Source organism: Xiphophorus couchianus, chromosome 19 (genome assembly GCF_001444195.1).
Source record: "Xiphophorus couchianus chromosome 19, X_couchianus-1.0, whole genome shotgun sequence".
In the NCBI taxonomy this organism is placed as follows: Eukaryota; Metazoa; Chordata; class Actinopteri; order Cyprinodontiformes; family Poeciliidae; genus Xiphophorus; species Xiphophorus couchianus.
This window is the reverse complement of record NC_040246.1, coordinates 16,229,274-16,254,289: the sequence shown is the minus strand read 5'-3', so window position 1 is coordinate 16,254,289 and position 25,016 is coordinate 16,229,274. Positions and strand designations below refer to the sequence as shown.

Below are 25,016 nucleotides of genomic sequence, written 5' to 3'. Positions count from 1 at the left end.
TAAGAACTAACACCAAAAGACCCCATGGGCCCCATCCAAGACAGAAAACTGTCTTTAATCTAAAAAAAAAAGAACTTTGAACAACAAAGCAGTGATCCAGTCCGTTTTCTCTTTTGCTCATGAAAGACACCTTTGGCATTGTCTTGTCCAGGAGTGACTGATCACAACAAATGCAACACATGTGGCCTAGGTCCTTGAAGCCACTTGAAGCAATGACTCCAACAGTAATCCACAACTTTTTTTAAAATCTCCACCAAACTTGTACTTTACTTCACAACCCTCTCAAGGTTGTAGTTATCTTTACTTGTTGACCTTTTTTCTTACAGATTTGTTCCTTCTGCTCAACTTTCTAACAATGTGTTAGAAAGCCATACTACGTGTGATGTCAGCTTCTTTACCAATAATTCAAAATGGCAAAACTTTTTGTATTGGTTATGTGTTGTAGTCTAATATTCTGAGACTTTATCTGTAAGTCATAGTCATCAAAATTAACAGAAGCAATCATAAAAATATACGATTCTTTTTAATTTATTTATTTTTTTCTTTTTAAAAAATAATAAAATGACACTAAAAAAGAGTCAACTTTCGATTATATTTTCATTATTCGAGAAACATCCGTATGATGACTTGTTCCGCCGGTGTAGGTCGGTTCACAAAACGAGCGCTCCCTAGCAGGCTGCTTATGACCCGCCCCCGCAAACCAGAAACAGCAGAGCAGAGAGTGTGACGGAAAGCACAGGAGAAAGCCAGGCTGGAGCTGCCCTGGGAAGTCGGGAGTGTGCCAGAGTCAACGCAGAACAACGCCATTTAACCACTAGCAACGGAAGCAGACAACTGAAGCCACAGGTACTCAGGACTGCGGTTTCCCTAGATGTTATCGGTAATTTTTGGTGAGAATAACCGCTTGTCCCGGTCAGAGCTGCTCTTTAGCTTCTCACGCAGGCCTGGGAACGGGCCGCAGCGGAAGAGTGAAGCAGTGCGCCGGGTCAGAGATTTAAAGAGAAGGAGGCTGGGATAGTACGAGGCCTGTCAGGGAAGAGGTCCACGCCTCCAGAGAGGAATGAGTGTTTCTGAGTGGGAGCCAAACTATTCCTCCTACTCACTGTCTTGGTCAGCTCATTTATAGTAACAAATATTTCCGGTGTATTAAACTTGACTGACCGGTTAGCATGGTAGTGGTCAACCGTTAGTTAGCTCTATTAGCTAGCTCATTCATAGTCCCTCTGAACTTAAAGAAAATTTAGAAAGTGAGGTCATTCATACTGACCACGTCCGGTTCACAGGACAAGCCCTGCCAGGACATTTTGGGGAAGTGAGGTTGTGAGCAATCTTGCTTGCTGCTTCTGGTGACTAATTTCATAGCGTAGAAAGTATCACACCAGGAAGATAAGACGCCTTCATAGTTTTTTCGTTTTTTGGAGTGTAGCTTCTGAGTTGACGTGGAACCAACTGCCATCACTCGCCCTGCGGTTAATGTTAAGCATGACCAAGCAAGCTAGCACATTTAGTACTGCACCTGAGAGTGCTGAGGTGGTGTAAAGGATACCACCCTGTGTCAAAGACAAGTTAAGCTACTGTAAACTATTTCTGGTATTTACACTGAGTGACATGTGTGCTGCCAAACCCTTCATATCTGCATGAGTCCTTGTGACATTTAGGCCTCTTTGATGCTAGGGGGACTTTGGAGTCATTGCAAAGTCAACCAGGATCTACTTAGTGACAGTTTAAGAAACTTAAAAAGCACAAAAATTGAAATTCTCCTCCATTCTGACTAAGATGTTTGTTTTGTCTCGTTGTTTCCCTTTATCTGATCCCTATCTACTGATAAGTTATTTCTCAAGGCTGCTTTGCCTAGGTACAGTAGAAAATGAAAGCACTGCTTCTGATTTGTTCATGTTTTCCTCCATAACCAAGCACGTATACCGTGTACTTTGATTCATTCAGTTTATGAACCGGATTATTGATAAGATAGAACATTATCATCTACCTTGCGTCAGAGCTTTTTCTCTGACTGGAGTTCATGTCTCTGTATGAGTGTATTAAAACACACTGTACAGTTTGTATGTAGCCATGGTCTGACAATTGTATCAAATTTTCTGCATTACAATTTGAGACAAAACTGTCCTTTTATTTAAAACAAAAGAGGACAAAAATGCAATGTTACTATAGTAACAGGAACATATGTTGCTATAGTAACAAGTATACATAAATGGCAGTTAAATTTATTTAGTAACTGACCTATTTTCAACTGTAATATGGTGTTGATTTAGTAGCAATGGTTAGAGTAATCTTAAGTCCTAAAACTCCTGTTTTTTTGTTGTTTTTTTAAAATAGTTTCTGCGTAAAACTCAATTGGTTTAGTTAATTTTCATTCATTGGCCCAGGTTAAGCAAATATTTACTTATTATTCTACTGTTTTAGTTAGTGTTTTTAAGCATCTTGTTGCCAGTTCAGAGATGTTAACTTTAGAGTGTTGCATGGCCTTGTTTTGGACTTCATGCAGGATAGTTATCAGGACTTGCCTCTGTGTCCTCGCCTGCCAAATCAGGAGGCCTGGCCAGCCAAGTGGGTAGATTCCGGGGAGCCAACAGCCCGAGAGGGCTTTGTCCTCCAGGCTCATTTTGATGCTGGAACGAGGCTCCAGCTCCATAAGGGAACGCATGAAATCTCCATTCTTAGTCCCAGGACTGGGAGACAAGTGAGAAGAAAGCGAAAGGAAACGAGCCTGGGAGTTTTACACCACCTACTCCACCCATCATCTCTGTGCCAACATTCAATGTTGCTTCAAGGGTTACTGACAGTTTGAAAGAGTTTACATTACAAGTTAAGTTTGGAAGATGTTTTCTATAGAAAGTCCATACAGTCTGTCCAGGGTCTTCATCTGGTTCTTTTCTTCCTGGTGGTATGTGCCTGAAACGTCTCACCAGGATGGCATCTAGGAGCACTTTAACTGGCTCCTTCACTTTTCTATTCTGCAAAGCAACCCAATTATAATTGTAAGAATATGAGAGAGTCATTAAATAAATTATACACTCCTTAATAAGATCACTGGGTTGATGCTGTTTAAAAGGCAAACGGATCATAGAGGAAGAGTACATAAATGTGCCACAACAGAGTTACTGATGGACCAGACATCAGAACCACCCAAATATTCTTTAATTAGCCGTAATTATTTATTGGCAATTGAGTTTCCGAAAAATTGGATCTTTCTTCTATCTTAATTTAAATGCATTTATTTTCAGTCTACAAACACCAAACATTTTGATGCTCTTCTGTTTAGGTGAAAAACAATCTAAAAGTAGGGAGCATGTATTTGGATGAATAAATAGCAGATAAATAGGAGAAAATCTCATATTTTTGGTTGGGTTCAGACTACCAGAAGGTTAAACCTTAAAGAAAATGGATGTCAGTCCCGACTCAGACCAAGTCAGCAGTTAATTAAACCGCTATTGAAATCCAGCATCAGGATGTATCTGATTGAGCTATAAAGCACTTTAGAATAGCTTTGCAGGCAAATATTTAGGTTTTTCCTTTTTTTTTAAATGAAAAGTTTGGTTTTAAAGCCAAACAAAGCTAAGCTTGCAACAGACCTAATTATATGTCTCTTTTTCTGTTGTGAAATGTGATCAGAGGTTTTGGAGGCAGGAGTGAAACACAATCAGCGCTGCACTGTGAGACTAAGCCTGTCGGTGCTCAGGAAGCCCTGCAGTGGAAAGTTATTCTTAAATCTATTATCATGGGTAATCTTCTTAATCCAAATTACTAAAGGCCTGCTCTACGACACTGACTCCTATGCTGAACGTTGGCCACAGCTCTTGACTGGATTGTACAGAATTTCAGGTCACTTCTCATCAGACTCTTTACACTGTTGACGATACGACACTTAAACAGACTTTAACTTTCTTTTTCTGTTTCTCTCATGTTTTAAAAATGCTTTATTTATATCCGTTCCCTCTATATCAGCTTCTCTACCTCAAAAGAGATTTTTGGCATTGTTTTAACAGGAAAAACTGTAATTTAGCGAGTAATAGTAATTTAATTATCAGAATGAAGTCGTGATATTAGAGAATAAAGTTGTAATTTTGAGAAAAATCAATGAAAATCAAAAGTCGGATGTAGTATAAATTTTTGGATAAAATTTTTAAGCCAGAGCTTTTTGTGAATTAATATTTTTAGGGATAATGAATTCGTCACAGACTACACTCTGTGCGTTTAAGAAATCTCTATTTAGTGTACGTAACTTACACCATTTATAACAAATCCTGTGGTGTGTACATATATACATATATATATATTATTTTTTTTTACCCCTCCAGGGGGTCTTTTGTGGGTTCTAGTGTCCCTTATATGACAGTAGGCTGACAGGAAACGGGGAAGGAGAGGGGGGAAGACATGCGGCAAATGTAGTCAGGTCCAGGAGTCGAACCTGCGACGGGCGTGTCGAGGACTCAAGGCCTCCAAATATAGGTCGCGCTATCCCCTATGCCACCACGGCACGCCCAGTGGTATATATTTTTACATAGAAATGATTCTGCATGGAAATGGCATAATTCTCCCTTTACCACACTGCTGAATCTGAAGCTAACTTCTGCATCATGCTTTCATGATTTACAGAATATGCTGACAAAACCCAAAAAGGAGCTGATGGGGGAAAAAAACTCTAAAAATTTGAGTCTAGAACATGAGTGGGCACTAGGAAGAGCAAAGGCACATTTTTCTGAAGAATATGTTTTGTGGATTTTAAATTGATTACAACTGAGGCTATTGTGTCCTCAGAGATATCTAAAATGTAACAGATGAACATCCTCTCCCCTGGCATAAAGGACTGAAGTTCCCGGCTGCAGCTGGAGCGGTGTTCAGCCTCTGACACTTTCATGTCGGTATATTTTTGCCCCTTTCAAATCCAATCCAGTATAAGTTTAGAACAGCGGGGGCTTGTCCTTATGGAGGCCGAACGGCAGGGAAGTGGCTAAATGAGAACGTAGGCTACGAATGTTACCCTAGTTGCCTTTTGAATGGTATTGACCTATTTTGTTCCTGTTTCAGTCTGAATGAAAGAAGCTGACATTTTTAATATTTGTTTAACATTTTTGGCTTTAACAGAATAGTTTTCAGTTCTCTCTGTTCCCTCTGTGAACTTACAGTATGTAATGAAGACATTAAGCTGTCTGGCAGGGGCAGTGTGCTCTAATTGGATCATATCGCTAAGATAGGGTAAGGTCAGTTCTCACTCGCCACCCTCTTAGCATAAACAACGACCCACCGCACAAGGAGAAATGTCATACAGAAGCACAGATTTATATGTGGTTAGAAAAAGAGCAAAAATCAAGTCTGTTGGATGAAAATGTATAACAGACTAAAAGCATGGTTTAAGGTTTCAATGTAGTCTAAATAAGCATGTACTTTATAGACATTTTATGATTCATTTGAGATTTTTATTTTGGATGATCAGAAATGACACACATGGGTTTAAAATTGCACACACTATCTCAAATATATAGACTCTCTTCCACTAATCTTAGGATTGATGTTTCTTAGCATATTGCCCCTCAACTGAAAGCTTTTTGTAGCTATCAGTTTGTGGTATAATTCTCCCTAGAGCTGCAACTAATGATCATTTTAGTGATAGGTTATTCTATTAATTTTTCTGATGATTAATTGGATTTAAGAAATGACACATTATACAGATTTTTCATGTAAACTTTTAAGCTTTTTTTTTTACATACAATATTAGTCATACATTAAAAGATGTAAATAAACAGATTACTCGGCTCCTATTTTAAATAAGAGAGACAATTTTATTTCAGAAAATGCAAGTTTTAGGAAATGGGAAATAATTTAGTGAATTTGAACAAGGAAAACAAAATTATGCCACATAAAGAGTGAGAATTTTTTTTAAGCGAATGGCGTTTTTAGAGTTTGTACATTCCAGTTAATTAATCAGTTGCTAAATTAGTTGATGATTATTTCAATAGTTGATTAATCACAATTGTTTCAGCCCTAGACCACTCCTCTGGGTTTCTACAGGTTTGAAGTTATTCTAGAAGCCTTGTCAGGTTTTATCCACTTCAAAACCACTTTTGATTTATTTGTAACCCTCCTCTTGTTGGAAACTCGACTGTTGAAGTCTCACCTGTCCAACCCCAACCGTTCTTTTTGTTCCTCTCCTTAGAATGGCGATGGATATCTACGACTCTCAGTACCTTCTCATCCTGGCCCCCACGCTGGTCATCGCCCTCATGTTCCTCTTCTTCTGGCTCTTCATGAAGGAAACCTCTTACGATGAGGTGCTGGCTCGGCAGAAGCGAGACCTCAAGCTGCCGCCGACCAAGCCAGACTCTCGTAAGAAGAACGAAAAGAAGAAAAGCAAGAAGAAGGAAGCTGCCGGTGGGGGAAGTGGTGGAGGTGGAGGAGAGTCTGAAGAAGACCTGCGGGATTTTGACTTGACTGACGTCATTGGCTCTAACGTGGAGGCAGAGGAGGAACCTGAACCTGTGGTTACCCCGGATCCATCCCCACCTGCACCTGCTGCCGAAGTTTCAGTCTCTCCAGAGACTACTTCGGGACTAAGGGAGAGGAAGAAAAAGGAGAAGAAGGCTGCCAAGGCTGCTGCCAAAGCTGCTGCTGCAGCAGCTTCCAACCTAGAGGAGTCAGAAGTGAACGACTCAAAACCAGTCAGCCACAAGACAGAGACGTCTCCAACTTCAGGCAAACGGATGAGCCCACCTCCTCCCCAGATGGAGACACAGGTTCAGGTCCAAGCTGTTCAGGCTCCTGTTCAAACTCAAACTCCTCCCCAAACTTCTGGGAAGAAGAAAGACAGGAAGAAGCAGAAAGTGGAGTCGGGTTAGTAAATATGTGAAGTTTTTAGCCTGGTTTAGCAAGGGATAGCCTTGAGTGTAAATATCAAAGTTTCAGTGCATCCCAATATTGACACAAAGATTTTAAACCAATATATGCTTGACTGTGCTAATATTTCCATATTAGATGAATCGGTCTGTATCGTAAATGATTGAAAGGTGTTTTCCTAAATTTTCTTTCCATTTCAAGCAGATGTCCAGCAGCTTGAGGTGAAAGCAGAGCAAGCTCCAGCTCCAAGCAAAAAGGAAGCTCCTTCTGTGGCCGAAACCAAAGTTCTTGACGGTGTCAACCCGACTGCTGTCACTGGCAAAAAGAAAAACTCTGCCAAAAAGCAGAAGACAGAGCATGGTAAAAATGATCAAAACGATCTCACTATCTGAGTCAGATGTCAGTTTATAGATTAAATCTTTTCTTCCCTAAACAGTAGTAGAGGAAACCCACATTTTGGGAGATGCATCAGCCTCCAACCACCAGGCAGCTCATAATGACGACATACCACCTAAAGCATCTGGCAAGAAACAGAAGAATGAGACTGATAAAGGTAAGAAGTAGTTTAGATTTTTTTTTACCCTTTTTGGCCAGCTGTGGCTAGTAAAGTTTATTTCATTAATTTAGGTTACAAAAGTAAAGCTCCTACATTTATTTCACACAGAATTATAAATTCAAGTGTTGACTCCTGTGAATTTTGGCTTATGAAAACGCTGTCTCCAACCATATTCATGGAATGCTGAGTGGAAGGAAAACATTTGGTAAAGAAAGGTGCACAAACCTTTTCTTGAGCTTACAGGACTTGATTGTGGCTGGAGTCACTGCACACAGACCTTTCCAGAACAGGAGTTGCAGCTGCTACATTCTTTGTGTTAAGCCACTGCTAAACCAGAGGCATGATGAGTGTTGGCTAAGAGCTGGACTGATGCTCAGTGGTCCAGTCTGATATTCAGACCAAAGGAAAGTTTTGCATTTCATTTAGAACTGCCGTATTAAAGAGGAAGAGTAGAAAAACTCACATTTCAAGTAGCTTGAAGTTCAGTGTGATGTTTCCAGATTTAGGGGACCCTGTCATATACTGGTGGTGGAGAAGTTGATTTTATTTTTCAGCTGCGGCTAAATTCTGAGGTTATATACGATTGAACATTTTTTGAATAGACTGAAATTTCTCTATTAAAGATATATATTTTTTCCTATTCCAAATTCCTTTTTTTGCACATTTTTCAACCATATGTTTTCCTTCCACTCAACTTTCATCAAACCTAACTGGCTGAGCACTCTGTGATCCGACAGATTCAGTCAGCTTATTTTCTTTTAGCATATCAATATCTGTGTGCTGATTAACTGTCAGATCAGGTCTTTTTCCTATAATAATTTACATCATAACATTTTTGTTTTAATAGTTCTTCTATTGGTGTTGTTCAATGTAGTGTTTGCAATCTAATATCTGTCGGTGTGGTTAGGTTTTGTAGCTCAGTCAAACAGAGTTTAAAGCTCCATTATCTGTAAAACATTTACAGACTTTTTATTGTATAAATAAACTGCAGCAGCAACCTTTTTGTGAATTAGCAGGGAACACAGAAGTGAAACTGAAGGAGCTGCTTTCTGGTCTGTCCAACCTGGCTTTGTCAGAAGCGGAAGCTATCAGTGTGATCGCTCTCCTCCGAGAAAAGAACCCTTCTGCCGTGGATGCCTGGCACAAAGTAATATTTGTCTTACTGTTTTGTGGTTCACACAGAACAGCGAACCACAAACCACACAGCTATGACAAATGGCATGTCTTAATATTTGCATGCATCTGAAAAACCTGAAAATCATTACTGAACTTCCCCTGTCTGCTTTTCACTTCTCCTCTATCACTGTGACCTCCAGTCCACAGCGAGGCCCGACCCGGCGGCCCAGGAGAGAGAGAAACTTCTCGTAACTCTGCAGGAGGAATCCTCCATCGCCAAAGACAAAGTGAAGCAGCTCAGCCAGGTCAGAAACGCTCTGAAGAATCCTTTACTTATAAGGTACGGATTGTTTTGTTGAGCTTTCCCTTGTGTTTTTTTATGCTTTAGGAGCTTCAGCTTGAGAAACAAAAAACTGGCAGAATGGAGACCATGATGAGAGAACAGCGAGTCGCAATGGAGAAGGAGCTGGGCGGCATGCAGGCCAAAGCACAGGGCAGCTACCAGGAGCTACAGAATATGCAAAAATCGGTGAAACCTGATGTTCTCCTCTGTTCAGTAAAATAGCTTTAATTTAGTAACTGATGTTAAATGTAACCCATTGCATGGTGTTTGTATGTAGTTTCAGCAGGTGAGGGAGCAGTTGGAAGCCCAAATCACTAGGCTGCAGCAGGAGAACGGGATCCTGAGGGACGCTGTCAGCTCAGCCACCACTCAGATGGAGAGCAAGTCAGTGCTGCATTTCAGGGTCAAATCTGTCAGAATCTCAATATTTGAATTATAGTACACTCTCTTAAAGTGTGTACTATATTTGTATGCAGTTGAAAAACCTGGAAATCATTACTAAATGATTTCCAAATAATGATATTTCTGTGACAGTTTTGTAGCATTAAAGGCTTCAGGCCTTCCTGAAGTGCTTTACAATTATGATTTAAATCAGTGGATCTTACACTTATTACATAGGTGTCACTTTGTATTTACCTTTCAAATATTACCAACATTTCTGCAGAGTACCACTGAAGGTGACTCTATTTTTGTTTTTTTTTCCCTATATGCTTGTTGGAAATCAGTATTGATCTGCCTTTGCGTATAAAATATCCAATATATCCTACCCCTTTCACACTGAAATATGCTTTTAGTGGGTTGCTGATAATTTGCTTCTTCGGCAGTTTCCCAAAATTTTGCCCCATGAGCAATTTTCGCATCACATTCTTGACAGGAATTCTGCAGAGCTGAACAAGCTGCGCTCCGAGTATGCCGGCCTGATGAAAGAACTGGCAGACAACAACAGCAAGTTGCAGCAGGAGGAACACCAGAGGAAGTCACTGGAGGTCAGCTACAAGCAGAACGTGTCCCAGCTGGAGGTACGCTAAGCCAGATGTGTGTGTTTACCTTCTGCTCCAGGGTCCCTCGGCACAGAAGAGTGCAGCATAGCTTCAGATCTGGTCGGTGGGTGTGGCAGCATTAGTGGGGAAGTGGTGAGGGAAGCTGTAGTAAAAGTCCAAGAGTGGGTTGTGGGAAACAAAACCTGAGATGGGTGGGTTTGCTTGCTTAAGAAGATGGAATGTTTGAAGCTTTGTATAAACATGACTTGTTCCTGTAAAATACTTAGATCAACCCTTCCTGTTGGCTTGATGCAGACAAGTCTTTTCAGTGAACTTCAGAGGTATACCAAGCTTTAGGTTTCACAGATTTTAACCTCAATGAGGCAATTTAAAGGGGTCTACATACATTCCCACTCAGATGTTTACATGTACTTATCATTAGGAGTGAGCAATATGAATTAAAAGTTTATCTTGATATTTTGTGTTACCATTGCTATAATGATAAAAGTGATACAACTATTTATTACTTTTTTAGATAACTGTATAATTGTGACTGTGACACATCAATCAGAGCCGCACAAACACAAATACTGACCTTTAAAGCCATTCCCATTTGTAATATGCTTCTTTAGGATACCAGTCAAGTGTGATTTGTATCACCAAACTGGATATACTAAGTGCTTTTAATAATATTTTCAGGTTTATTGGTATTTATTAATGTTCTAATTGGATAAACAGTAGAGAAAATAGTAAAGCTAATAATCCCGGCAATACAGACAGATTTGGGGATTTTAAACATCATTAATTGGAATTTATCAGGACAACAATAAATCAAAATTCTTATAACAATAAATTATTATGATAAATACAGTGTGATAAATACCCAGCCCTACTTATTATTAGGTATTACTCTCGTACTCTTGAGCATTTAGAGATGAGTTTGAGCCATTCTCTCTCCAAAGTGTAAAGATTATACAACAACTTTCCTGAATTAAAAAAATAACTGGGTGTCCATTTTGACTGTGTAGAAGAATCTCTCTATTTAGTTAAAGGTATTAAAAGTAGTAGGTCAGTACAGCTTATATTCTGATAAATATCTTTTAGCATGTTGCATTTCAACTACACACTTTTTGTTGCCATGAACATAATTTCATTTTCTTATTTGACCAGTCATCTAAACGTTTTCCTGGTACAGCTCTGGCTTTTAGACATGGTTGATACATTTTGAGTTGGATTGAGGCCAGAGCCGATTCAGAAGCCTATTATGGTCCTATTTAGAAAGCCTGATTGTGTCTGTTTGACTCATCTGACCCAGACTGTCACATCGGATGAAGAGAAATGGGTCAAAATATTTATGAAGAACTCTTAAGCTACCAAGGCACAAGGCAATCCTTAAATGAATGTTGCAAGAAAAGCGGCACCACTGAGTCAAATTTAACTTAATTTAGTGCCCGTAGCACTGGGACAATGCACAAAATGGGAGAGAAAATCAAAATCAACATCTGGGTGGTTGAAACTTGGGCCCATATGGGTGTTTCAACAGTCAGTGATCCAAATAAAAAACTGGTTTTGGAATGAATAAAACAGATTAGCATTGAGATGCTGGAAATCTTAATATTTATAAAGACAAAGATGTTGAGATGCTTTATGTAAGAAAACAAACATTCTTCTGCTATGCCTTTTGTTATAAAGTTGCTTGATTCCTCATCATTCCCAGGCCCAGTTACAGGATGCCAAGCGAAGCTGGGAAGAGTTGCAGAACTTCCTTCACAATGTCAACGCTGAACGAGAGAAACTTCAGGCCTCTAAGCAAGGTTGCTAAACATCCTGTCACACATAAAACATTTATATATTCTCAGTCCTGTTCAAGTGAAGTAACTTGATGTCTTTTTTTCTTTTAAAAGAGCTTCACAGCCAACTTCTGGCAGCCGAGTCAGAGATGAACAACAAAAACAAGGAACTCCAGACTCTACACAGCAACCTGAATGAGGCCATGCTCTCCAAAGAGCAGCTGGAGCGGAGGGTGTTGGAGCTAATGGAGATGTCCCAGCGCAGCGTGCCAGATGAAACTGTGCAGGCCCAGGTTCAGGTAAGCTGCTATGACCAATTCAGAATATGACTGAAAATAAATCACACACTCCATCTGGAAATAACTCTTCCAATTTGTTTTTATTAGGAACTTAAGAATGAGAACAAAGCTCTTCAGGCTCAGAACGAAGCACAACAATCCCAGAATGAGAACCTGCAGGCTCAGATCTCCTCACAGGTGTGGGCCATCTTTACCTGTCTTTTCTTTCTCGTTTGAAAGCAATAAGATTAAAACCTACATATCTGAGTGCAAGTAGGCTAATGAGATTTCTCTGTTCAACATTTAGGCCAACCATGTGTCCCACATTGAGGAGCTACAGAAGCTGTAAGCAAGTCTTTTACCCTCGTATTGCACCAAATGTGTTGGCATCAGAGATCGTTACAGTGATCTTTTGTATTTGAATATTTTTATCTCTACATAGGCTGTCTGAAAAGGAGCTGCAGCGGAAGAGTCTGGAGGATTCTCTGAATGCTGAGAGGAGCAGCGGAGCGAACAGAGAAACTAACATGCAGGTATGTTTTAAAGCTTCAGGTTCCTGTGCTAACATGTCACTGGTTAGTCTGTAGGCAGTTTATCACAATGTTCTCTACCTGCTGGGAAGACATTTTGTTGACATTCACCTTGCAAGATTATTCACATTTCTTAGGGTTTTTTTCCGCTTTGCTTCATCTAGCAACCATGAATTTCTCTGTAGGTTGTTGGAATATTATGAGATACACTGAGAATAATTGAGAACTGAAAGGAAAAGGATGCATAGATATCAAAATTTTTTACAACACAATAAAAAAAAATATAAAAGTGTGCCAATAATTTATAATCAGACCTCTGTAATGTGATACATCTGTTCAACCAGTTGCCTTCAGAAACCAACTTATTGGTAAATGGAGTAAACCTGTCTCATCTGTACTCTGTATAAATACAGGTGTCCTATTGAGGTCTCAAATATTTGTTAGAGAATGTATCAAACAACTTAAGGAAAACGTTGTAGAGAAATCTAAAGATGGGTTGGGTTTTAAAACGGCATCCCAACTAGGCCTGGCACAAGAACAAGTTTTGCTGGAAGATAAATTGATAACATATTCTTGAAGTTATTGATGTAGATACTATTGTTATATGAGACCACTTTCAAGTAATATACTTGTAAAAGCATAATAATGAAAGTACAGCCTCTCAAAGATCAATAAATTTTAATTTCTAAAGAACATTTAACACCAACCAAAACAAATAAAATTGAATCTGTAGTCTCTGTGAAGAAAATTTATCTTCAAGAAAAGGGCTGATTGAGACCAATGCACTAGACTGAAACGACTTGTCATCCAGTCTTTGGTAGAAAGAGAGACATGATAAAAGCAGTCATGCAAATGGAAATGATCAAACCTGTTCATCATACTATTAGTTGATTTATTGCTTATAGTGACAGGCATATTGTGTTCTTATCTCTATTGGCTTTGCACATCTAGAAACTATGCCAAAAAACTTGCAGCTGTAATTGTAATTAAATGTGATTATTGAATGTATTGATTCAGTGGGACTGAACACAAATGAGTGCCACACTTTTCAGATTTCTTTTCATAAAGCGTGTTAAAATCGTTTCTCCCACTTCTCAACGATGCACCACTTTGTTTTGATCTATCACATAAAATTCCAATGGAAACAGAAATTTATGGTTTAATGAGACAAATTTGACAAAGTTCATGTATTGAGTATTTCAGAAATCCACGGAGCTGTTTTGTCTTTTAGACTTTGCACAATGAGAACTTGTCGCTGAAGGCGGAGATTCTGAATCTGCAGGCACAGATTACTGAACAGGTTAGCTGCTGCTTTGTTTTTTTTGTTAAACACATTTAAATGCCCCTTACATTATTCTTCTTTATTACACACCTAAACATATTGGCTTTGATTCTTCCCCTTTCAGAAAGCTTCCCAGCTGGCCTTGGACCAGATCCAGAAGAGGTGGGTGTGGAAAAAACATATTTTTATTGCTGGTGACTTGTCTATGAAACAAAAGATCTATAGTGAAAACCTGCTTCCTCCGCAGTGTCCAAGAGAAAGAGGAGAACATAAAAACAGTTGAGGGACTGTTGGAGAAGGGGCTGATTGAAGTGGCCAACAAAGAGGCGAAGCTGAAGGTAATGCCAGTTTTTAGAAAAGAACAGGCATGTTTTTAATTTGTGGACATTTTGATCTCTTTCCCTGTTTTTTTTTTTTAAATCATAATGTTAACTTTCTTCCCCCCAAAACTGCAGACTGTGAAAGAAGAGAATGTAGCTCTAAGGCGTGAAATAGATGACCTTAATAAAAAGAAGGAGGAACAGGTGAGATCTGGTTTATTTAGTTGGGTTTTTTTTAATGATTAACAGATTTTTTTTGTCCCTTTACATGTTTATTGTATTGTTTTCTAACCACAGGCTACATCAGAGTTGAAAGTGGAAGAACTCCAAAAAAAGTAAGATCAATCAAGTTAATTCTAACATTTACTGGTTTGTAACGAGTTGGGTTCTCCTGACCTGTAAAAGCTCCATTAATCCACACATTCCTTTCTGATAATCTCAGGAGAACTGAATGTGTTGTCCTTGTAGCTAAACCTTTTTAATATTTGCATGAAAGTTGCAACAGCAATCCTATTAACATCTGGCTGAGTGACATTTCCATCATTATCAGAAAGTCCAAAGTACCAAGTGTAGGCATAAACCAGAGATGTAGGCTTAGAGTTACTTTCTCTTGTCTAGCAAACACACGCAACCACTTGCTATAGTCATTATATCTTTAAACATCAATAGATGTTTGACATGTTGACCTCAGCCAGTAATCTCTCGCAATCAGCTTTCTTGGCCTAGTTTGTGCAAGCAAACAAGACTTTAACTTCGGTTCCACTATGCTCTCAGTATACAGACATTTTGAATATAAATATAGAAATATGGGGGGAAATAAAATATAAATTTTTAGTTGCCATTAAATGACGTAGCTTAAAAGGTCTTATGATGTATTGACTTGTATCCGTACTATACAAATGATCACCTGATGGTTTTTACTACAGCATGTGGGTTGGCTCTTTTTTTATGGCTTAATCAAAAGATTACTCTTTTTGTTTTAAATCGTAAGGTTGAAAAAAGTGTATTTGGTAATGCTGGGAGACTCTGTAAGGTTTGTAAAAGTTATTTTTTTGTTCTTGTGTCACTGATGTTTAGAATCCAAGAGAAAGATGTGAAGCTGAAATCGGTGGAGGAGAGTCTACAAGCAGCACAAGCCAGGAGCTCCACCATGGAGAAGACGGTTGAGGTTTGGGCCTTTCCGGAACAACAATTTGAGCATTTTTCACAGACGACCGTCATTAGTGTAGTTTTGTTCCCGTTTTGAGCTCGTGTTATCGTCTTGTATCTCATAGACTCTACGGCAGCAGTTGTCTGCTCTTCAGCAGGAGTTGGAGAAGCAAAGACAGAAGCAGCAAGAGACAGCCAGTTATGGTATCAAGATTCAGCAACTCCAGTCTCAGTGAGCTGACTTCATTCTTTACATTGAATTCCATTTTTCTACACCCCCCACCTCCCAAATCTGACCATAATGGAGAAACTCTGAACTTCAGGTTAGCGGCAAAGGACCAGGAAATTCAGAAGCTTCAGACTGAGCTGGAGGTAAAGACAAAGGATCTGAGTGAGAAAGTGGAGCAGATACAACAGCAGGTGAGGAAGGTTTTTATAAACCAAACATGACTGCTATCGGAAGATATTTTGTTTTCATTTCTGTCTTGTTCACACAGCGGTCCATCTCTGCAACACCAAGCCCTGAATTCCTCGCAGCGTAAGTGAAGCGATGCCACTCTCTCAGGTTTAAGAAGTTTATACTGAGAATAGTGAATAGCTTTAAAAACCAGAGGCTGTTCTGTTTGGCAGGTTCTCTGAGAAGGAGAGTCAGGTGGGCAATCTGCAGGTGGAGCTGGCAGAGCTGAAGGACGCTTTGGAGCTTCACAGAAAAAAGAACAACGTAGGTTTCCTGCAGTATTGACCTATAACGCATTAACACTAAACTTTTTCCCCCTGTCCTCTGAATGTTCCCACCAACCGTTCCCCCTCCTCAGGTCTGAACACTGCATATTTCCATAGTTCCTGTTTTCCACTGCCACTTATTCTCAATTTGTTTGCTTTTTTTATTCTGTTCAGCTAGAATCTCTTAGCTGGAATGTACTCTGTAGGAAAATTAGGGAGTCCAGCATAATTGGACTCATCAGTATCTTTTTTGCCTTGATTTGGATTTGTTAAGCTGAGCATTGCAAAAGAGAGCTTCCAGTCTCCTCCTGTCGTTCTCACTGTTGGATCCAGTTTCAGCAGGCTTGGTTGTTGTGAATGACTCGGAATTTTAGAAACTCTGTTAATAAAGCATCAATGATAAATGATTTTCACATTAAGAACTCTGTAGATGCAGTTTTGTACCTCATGACCCTCCCCACATTTTAGCACATTGCAACCACAAAACTTTGGTATTCTTTATTGGAATTTGGGACAAATACATTAGGAAGATTGGAATTTCTTCTCCTCTTGTTTCTTTAGCAGTTAGATTTTTTTTTCTCTAATGTAAGAAATCATTCTGGATCAGGCTTTGTTTAGGGGTCAGTAAGTGCTTTTTCCCTGAGGCTAAACTGAAAGTAGTATCTTTCTGGAGCTGACTTTGTAAAACAGGAGCTTCGGGAGAAAAACTGGAGTGCAATGGAGGCTCTGTCAGCCACCGAGTCCATGCTTCAAGGAAAACTCAGCAAAGCTGTCAAGGTTCGACACCTCATCTCAGTCCTGATTCACTCTAGATCCAATCTGATGCATTCCCCTCCAAAATGTCTGTGTTTTGCCATAATTGACCCTGTATATTTTCTTTTTGCATCATCATCTGTGATAACACTGCATACTCGTTTACCTTACTTTTGCTCTCTCTCCTCTTTTCATGGCCTTATTTTTAATTGGCTTTAATTCCAGCTCCCGAATCTGATCAATCCTCTTGTTGCATGTCAGATTTTTTCAGTATTTTTCTGAAGCTTTGCTAAACCAAACGACAGGCAATGAGTGTGCAGTGACTTAGTCATTCACTAGATGTCATTAGCTCAAGATTCATGTTTTATTTCTGTCTTCTTGTCATTAAGCATGGCATGTTTTCTCCAATATTGCCAACTAATCAAAAATGACTCCTTACAATGCATTTTTTTTCTTTTTTAATTTTGTTTAATCTTTCAAAATGTTTAATCCATATGTAGCAGCCCTGTACTCACAAAGAAATCCTGTCAGATCATCATCAAGACAAACTGGTGCAACTGGATGTTTTAGCTAAGTTTACCTTACATTTTGCATAGTCACAGGTCAGTTTGCAGTCAGATAGCTGTTTCCATTTGCAGTTGCAGTGATGTGTGTATATTTTTGCCATCCTCCTACAGCAGTAGGTTAGCACACTCGCCCAGACATCACAATGCAGCTGTGGTACAGTAGAAAGCTCGTTCTCTAGTCTGAGCCTGGCTCTTTTGGTACTTTCTGGGTTGCTGTTGTGTATTTTCAGACGGTTCAAGTTCTGTTCAGCTTTGCTAAGTGTTACTGCTGAGAGTGAAAGTGAGTGACATCAGCTTATTGCCAGGAGCCCAGACGTGTGATGGGCTGCTGGCATCGAAAAGCTTTGAGTTAATTTGTTCATTTTTAAGGAGGCAGAATCATTTATTTACTTATTCAGGAACATGAAAGATAATGTGAGGCTTAAACTCTGAAGTTTTGTGTTTAGTTATGGCCACAAAATCTTTGAGAAAATAACAGAAATGTACCCCTTTACAAAGATTTCAGTATTCATTATTTTTCTATTTCTATTTTTTTACTATTCGCATTTGATATGTTGATTATTTATATATATATATATATATATATATATATATATATATATATCAAATTAATCAAAACTGTAATTCAGACATTAAAGGGACTGTAATTTGTTCAGTACTATTCTGTACTCATTGCTTGCGTTTTGAAGTAAGATTGTAAACAAATCTATTCTGTTGGATGATGGCATTACACTGTTGCTGTGACACGGTAGCATTTATCTTTTCTTCTTTGTTCTGCTTTGTGGTTTTCATAAAAAGTGGCCGTTTTGGTCTCGTACTTTCCCGCCACCATGTCTAAGTAAGCTCTGCACTGGTGGCAGATCTTATTTCTTGTGCAAATCATATTTTAGATTTGACTTTCTTGTACCTCTTGAAACTTTCTGAACAACAACTAAACTTGATGGTTTTGGTTATGTGATAAAATGTCTGTTTTTTTTTTTTTTTTTTGGTTGACTCAGCGAGTCAGAATGACGGCGATATTGGCTGCTCTGCCACAAAATGCTTCCTGCTCAATTTGTGGCAGGGCTGAAATGCAGCAGTTTTAATATCAGTTAATATTCAGTTAAGTTTGCAATTAATTGCATTACCTTTGATTACTTTTCTTAGCAACTCAATGCAGTTTGCCTCCATAAAATATTTCTCCTGGTCTCTAAGCATGGGCCTGCTGAAAGGTGCAAATGGGGTAACATATGCTTAATTTATCTATTAAAACAAGTTGATTCTAGTTACAACACTGATGAAATTAATTTAGAAAATGATTGAAGAAATTATTGGTTTACATGAGGATAAGTGCAGAGGGCCCTGTCGCCGCATCGCCTGAATCAAATCATTATAGTTCTCAACGCTCTTTCTGTCTGTATTTTTGTTTCTGTACTTTCTGCTTGTAGGAAAGCCAAGCAACGCTGGCACAAACCCAAGCTGAGTGTCGAGATGTTCTGCACAGACTTCTGCCCCACGTGCCTCTGCCCTCTGAACAGGTATCGACAACGCTGCGTTTTTGCCTTCAGATTTATTTTGCTTCAGATCTTCTTGTTCATTTGCCATGTTTGACTTGAATTTTTACCACAAATTGTTCCTCAGAACCATCAGGAGTGGTTACAGAGGTTCGAGACTGCAGTGGCTGAAAGCTTGGTCGCACAGGCTAGACAAGCGTCACAGGAGTCAGAGGTAAGTTAAAAGTAGGAAGCCTAAGTTTGCCAGCAATCCTTTTATATCTGAATGAGTAAATAAATCCTGCAGGAATTAGCTGAGAAACTGAAAGAAGCAGAGGAAACCCAAAGAATTTTACAGAAGGACTGTGAGACGTACAAGAAGGTTTTGGCAGAGACGGTAAGATGTTTCTTTGAGTCTTGAAGTCATGCGGAGAGCTTCCTCCAACTGAGGTCTTATTCCTGCTGTGTCCACAGGAGGGCATCCTGCAGCGCCTGCAAAGCAGCGTCGAGGAGGAGGAGTCTCGCTGGAAAGTTAAGCTGGAACAATCGCAGGAAGATGTCAGAGAGGTGTGTATTCGGGCTTAGAAAGAAAATACTCTACTTATTACAGATTACAGCACAGATGTGTGTGTTCCTTTTTTTCCAGTTTGTTTCTCTTTAGTCGAAGTTGACAAAAGTTAGAAAATCTACAGCTTCCTTCACTGTTGCTGTTTTTGTTGCATCCAAAAGCTGTGGAAAAAATGAAAGTAGAAACAAACATATTGATACATTCTGGACCACTTCCCTCGTTCAGAACCTAGATATGCAGGCTCTTTTTCTTTAAAAATATCTGTGAAAGAATGCGTTACTCTTAGGCATACACAGATTCCCACTGTGGAATAAGTGGGAATCCACTTGGAGTCGTCAATTCAAAATATTCCACATTCAATGGTTTGTGGGGTTACAACAAAATGGAAATGACTGGGAATGACATGAGGTCAGTCACAAAGCGGTAGGCCTCTTGAAATCACAGGGTCAGTGAATGCCAAGGTGCATTGTGAGTGGAGATCACCAATTTTCTGCACCTCTGGATCTCCAAAATCATTCAAATCTCAGATTAGCTGAAGAGCAACGTGTAGAAAGCTACAAGGAAAGGTTGCCATGACGAGCAGTTGCATCTGAGCCTTTTATCTCCAAGTACAACTCTGAGTCTCAGATGTGTGGTGTAAAGCATGTCATCTGGACTCAAAACCAGAGGAGTTGTGTTCTCCAGAATAATTTTAAAAAATTCAAGAGTCCAGAGCAAAAACATCTTGTCCAACATCAGTGTCTGACCTCACAAGTGGTCTCCTGGAAAATGATCCAAAATTTCCATAAAAAATCTTTTTGAAAAGCCTTTCAAGACCACCAACATGCTATCAAACCATGTGGATTAAGAATAGGATCTCACTCAAGCTGCGCTGTGTGTGAGAATGGATGAACCGATATATTGTGGCTATGCGTATCTTAACGATCCACTTGTGTTTTGACCTTTCTGGTGACATAATCTGGCTCCAATTTACTGAACAGAGTTGGATAATCCACTTCAGTCCACTACTGTTGTCTAAACTTTCACCGTTTCTGTGCATTTTCTCATTTAATTGTTCTGTAATTCTGTTTGCGGTGCAGCTAAGAAGAGAGAAGCAGCACTTGGAGTCCGAGTTGGAGAGGGCAGAGAATGAGAGCGCTACGTATGTGACAGAAGTGAGAGAGGTGAGCAGAACCTGAACTGAACGTTCCTCCTGTTCCTCTCTGATCATTCGAAGGGTTTTGCAGCTACAAGATTATTCCTCAATCATCCAGTTTGACTGTTTAGACTCTGGATCATTTCCCACAGACCTCCATTAAACAACGACATGTCAAACTTAATTTCAGCTCAAAGATCTGTTGACTGAATTGCAGACCAGACTTGATGGCTCATATACAGAGGCTTTCAGACAGAATGAGGAGCTGGCTGTGGTAAGCATGGATGATGCTCTAGCTAGAGCTTCTTTAGCGCCTCTCTGGGTTTCACTGTCTGCTGCATAACTTTGGGCTAACCTGCAGTGCTTTGCAGAAGTATGTTTACTTTTTTTTTTTACTTTGTTGGAATTTTATATGCAAAATTTCAGTAGAAGGAAAATTTTGACATGGTTTTCAACATGCATTTGTATCAACTATCTTTTACTTTAAACAACTTTAAATATAATCTGCTGGAACAAATTGAATTAAAAAATCATCTCCCATAACGTTATACAAACTTTATTCTCCATATTACAATTGTGCAATTTGTTCTGGAACATTGGTGAACTAAAAACATCAGTAAAGCTTTAGACTGGAGCAAAGTTCATATTTGACCTAGACAAAAACCCTAAACATACAGTCAGCGCTACAATAGATTGTTTAAAGCAAAGCATGTTCATCGTAGAGTGGCATAGTCAAAGCCCAAACCTTAATCTGATCTATGTAGAAATGTAAAAATTGATGTTCAGATACACTCCTCCCAATCTGACTGAGTTTTAGGGGTTGTGTAAGGAAGAATAAATATACAAATATTTCTGCCGATGGTAGCATACATCACCATATGCTGAAAAGCTAATGATTGCAGCTGTTATTACAGAGAAAATGATTTCTACAAAAATATTGACTGAATACACGCATACTACAACACCTCAGATCCAAGTAAAATACATTAGTTTGTGGCTGTCACATGAGAAAATATGGCAAAGTTTAAGAAGCATGAATACTTCTGCAAGGCACTATAACATCCTGAACAACAAAAACTAAAGAAATAAGATCCTGAATGATGATCCTCCTTCTACTTGCTGTGATACTAACATTTCCTTTTCCACATCTGTATTCTACTCATCTTTTTCACACCACTAAACATTTTCTCTTTAGATGCCAAAAATGGGTCACCGCAGTAATTAACTAAAGCCTCAATCTTCAAACTATTCTTGTCAATTTTGTCTGTTGCTTAACTGGTTCCTGGAGATTTTTTTCACCATTATGTGTTAAATCCACCCCTTGTTTTGAACTGTAATGGCAATGTTCAAACTAATAGCAGTACTACTTGATGTGCTCTTCTTCCTGACAACTGTTGGAATTTCACAAACGTCAGATGAGCTGATACATAACATTTTTGCAGCCAAAGAATGAAGAAATTAACATGACATCTGAATATCAAACTGCACAACAATCATAAAGTTTTAGCTTTGAAGATCATGGAATGACTGACTTCAGCAGAGACCTTCCTGACTTGCAGGAACATATTTTACTATCAGTCGGTGTGTAATGTTAAAATGTCTGAAGCATCCTGTCAGTGTGCGAGTTACACAAACTGGACTTTTTGGATTGTGACATCATTCCTCTGTTACTACAAGGTCATACTGACATAGTGCTGTTCTGCGTTTGAACACACTCATTAAAAGACTACCACGTCATGGGCATTTTAACATATCCATGATATTTTGCAAACACGTGGGTTTTAATAAATTTGAATATCAACTCAAATAAAACCAGTATATTATATAGAATTATTACACACTAATATATTTCTCAGCATTTGGATGACTATGGCTAATAGCTAATGAAAAGCCAAAAACTCCTCCAGACTTTTGATTTCCAAATGAAATGCAAAATCTTCTGAGCTCATGTAAGACACTTTAAGGTGTTTCTGACTCAGGAATGACTTCAAACGAGGAATTTAACCATTGTAGTCCATATCCTGAATGTGTCCTCATCTGCAGTTCAGAATCACTTACAAAGTCTTCAATTAACATTTTCTTCTACCACACTTTTTTCAGTTTCTCCTTCCACCTAACTTGTCATTAATATTCTTTGACACAGCACTGTGTTCAACTAGCTTTTCTAGTGATGACCTTTTCTGGCTTCCTCTCGTCCAGTGTGTTAGTGACCGTCTGGTGGACAACTGGTATCTTTCCCGCAGCTTTGAGAAATTGAATTTGAGATTTCCATCCGCTATAAGCTAAAATCATCAAAGTTCATAGAAATTATGTATTGACATGTGTCATTCTGTGTGTGGTTAATACTTTCTCTATCAAATCATTTAAGTAATCTTGAGATGCACCTGTGGGTCTCCGCTGTTTTGATTCTTCTTGTGTAATCTGAGAAACCAGCTTAATGTCTGTCTTCAGCTGAAAACCCAGCTGTCTGAGACGCTGTCCAGGTTGGAGACAGAGGAAAAAGAGAGGCAAAGAGTAGCTGGAGACTTGTACAAGGTAATGGCACTAATTTCTTTCATGCGTCTGCTCACACAAAGTTAAACCACAGTTCATAATGCTAATAATCATTGTTATTGTTCACTCAGGCCCAGCAGTCTCTTGAACAGATCCAGAGTGAACTCACAAAACTAATAGAAAACACTGCCCTGATAGAGAACACCAGCCTGTCATCACAACGTGTAAGTGTTTCCTAAGAGTAGTAGTGTTAACAGTTAGTGGTTCAGCATCTGCTTTAAACCAGCTGATGTTTGTCTGACAGGAGGAGATTGACAAGAAGGAGAGAATAACTGCAGGACTGAATCAAACAGTGAGAGAAATGCAGCAGCTGCTCAATGCGATCAGCCAGCAACTGGCTAAGGGACAACAGGGGGTGAGTTGCCTTCCTGACAAAATGTTGCACTGCATCTGCAGCTTTAATAAGATCTGCTAAAACACACTGGCCTTATTTAAAAAAAATCTGATTCTTTACCTTTCCACTGAGTTATCAGCTGCTAAAAAGACAAGCAGGTTTCTGTTCTCTTAGAAAAACCACAAGACATTTCTCCCACTAACGTTAGACACAAGCGTTTGTTTTGGTTGTATTTACTCAGAGTGCCCTGTGCTATGGTCTGCTTCCTGCCTTTGGAGCGGTCTCTGGTCTACTTGCATTCACTTATGCATTCGAACCACATTATAGTACACATCAACGGAGACCAAGGTTTTGATGCTTCTCCCCCACCCCCATTAAATCAGACTTTCTAGGCTAATTGACTAGAGTTTTATTAAACTAAACAGGGCTGGTGTAAATGCACCCTGACTGACAAGGAGCTTGTGCATCTTCAAAGTATTACCAGTAACTTTATTCACAATTATGATTTTCTGCAAACAATACAAAGGTATTCTTGAGATTAAAAAAATCACATTAATAAACAACTTATCCTTAAGAACTGCTCTTATGGCTAAATTAGGAGTTCGTCTGAATATAAAATTCAGCTGAAACGGGCCGAACTTAAGACTCCTTCTGTAAATGAAAAGTCAGAATTAAGATGTGTTGCTTACTAAACATCCTCCTGTTTTATCAGCTTCTAACAACATAGTTGAATGCACAGCCTGAATCAGTTTATTTTCTTCCAGGAGATTGAGAAAGATCAACAGAAGGTATAACGAGAGGATGCCACCATGCAGACAGACTGACTGCAATACAGAGACAGCCTGCAAACTTCAGCTTCCTCATTACCGCATCACACAGTCACTCCTGCTCACTTCCTCCCAAACCCTGTACCCTTCCTCTTCAACTGTACTGTAGATGGCCTCTTGTCTGACGGCCTACAAAGGAGCAGGCAGAGGTTCTGTTTTATTCCTAACACTCCAAGCACGGTACCAAAACTCCAATTCTCCACTCCAGCCACATTCCTCCTCTTCTGCAGCTTCATCAATTGATTTATTATTATTATTTTCTTTTTTACTTCAAACTTTAAAAATGACCCCTGGCATTATTTAAACTGTGTGGCAACCATTCCTCTGTTATAAATCCACCTGTATAATTTCCTGTGACATACCTTTGAAAAATACAGTAGATTTTTGTTTTGTCTGGAGAGGGCAGAAATGAAATGTCCCAGCTTAACGAAACAAACTTTGGGGTCTTCTGTTTCTTTTCCTTTTAACTTAAAGATATGTATTGTTTAAATGTACCACTTAGGACCTGCTGAAATACACTGTTCTGTTGATTTGCTCACTGACAAGAGAAACCACCACGATTGCTCCATGCGTACCTTGGCTCAATACTTCCTGGGGAAAGACGGGAGTCGGTAGATCTCTCTGCATGCGAGATGGGTCACTACAGACGACTGTATCCATGGTGACATATTTTTGTCCCGCCTTTACTGCAGCTTTACTGCACAGAGAAGAGCGTTTGGAATACAAGACCAGGCACATTTAAGAGATTTTTAATCTAACTGCAACCACTTCAGAAATGAGCGTCCCATATCGTGTGTAATCAACACTTACTTTATTGTGGCTGAGTCCATTGACACTGAAGATTTTGTTCTTTTTGTAATGGGTGATGTTAATAAAAGGGATGCTTAATAAA

At 39.2% G+C, this 25,016-nt stretch overlaps 1 protein-coding gene across 8 annotated transcripts; it reads left to right on the top strand.

Moving 5' to 3' along the window:
• Window positions 1-696: 696 nt before the first annotated feature.
• Window positions 697-25,016, top strand: ktn1 (kinectin 1). Of its 8 annotated transcripts, none has more exons than XM_028000314.1 (35): window positions 697-846; window positions 6,173-6,846; window positions 7,054-7,209; window positions 7,286-7,402; window positions 8,419-8,552; window positions 8,722-8,826; window positions 8,910-9,050; window positions 9,142-9,248; window positions 9,739-9,883; window positions 11,562-11,658; window positions 11,749-11,933; window positions 12,021-12,110; window positions 12,220-12,257; window positions 12,355-12,445; window positions 13,674-13,742; window positions 13,849-13,886; window positions 13,972-14,062; window positions 14,180-14,248; window positions 14,342-14,379; window positions 15,122-15,212; window positions 15,319-15,425; window positions 15,517-15,613; window positions 15,691-15,731; window positions 15,824-15,914; window positions 16,607-16,693; window positions 18,663-18,752; window positions 18,856-18,942; window positions 19,015-19,104; window positions 19,182-19,274; window positions 20,355-20,438; window positions 20,601-20,684; window positions 22,862-22,945; window positions 23,035-23,127; window positions 23,208-23,318; window positions 24,062-25,016. In XM_028000314.1, exons 2-35 carry the CDS (start codon window positions 6,174-6,176, stop codon window positions 24,089-24,091), a joined length of 3,744 nt encoding a protein of 1,247 aa, XP_027856115.1. In that variant the 5' UTR covers window positions 697-846; window position 6,173; the 3' UTR covers window positions 24,092-25,016. The 8 variants fall into 8 exon arrangements, with proteins under 8 accessions (XP_027856115.1, XP_027856117.1, XP_027856116.1 ...); XM_028000316.1 differs by having other exon boundaries at window positions 7,051-7,209; window positions 7,289-7,402; XM_028000315.1 differs by having other exon boundaries at window positions 7,051-7,209; window positions 8,422-8,552.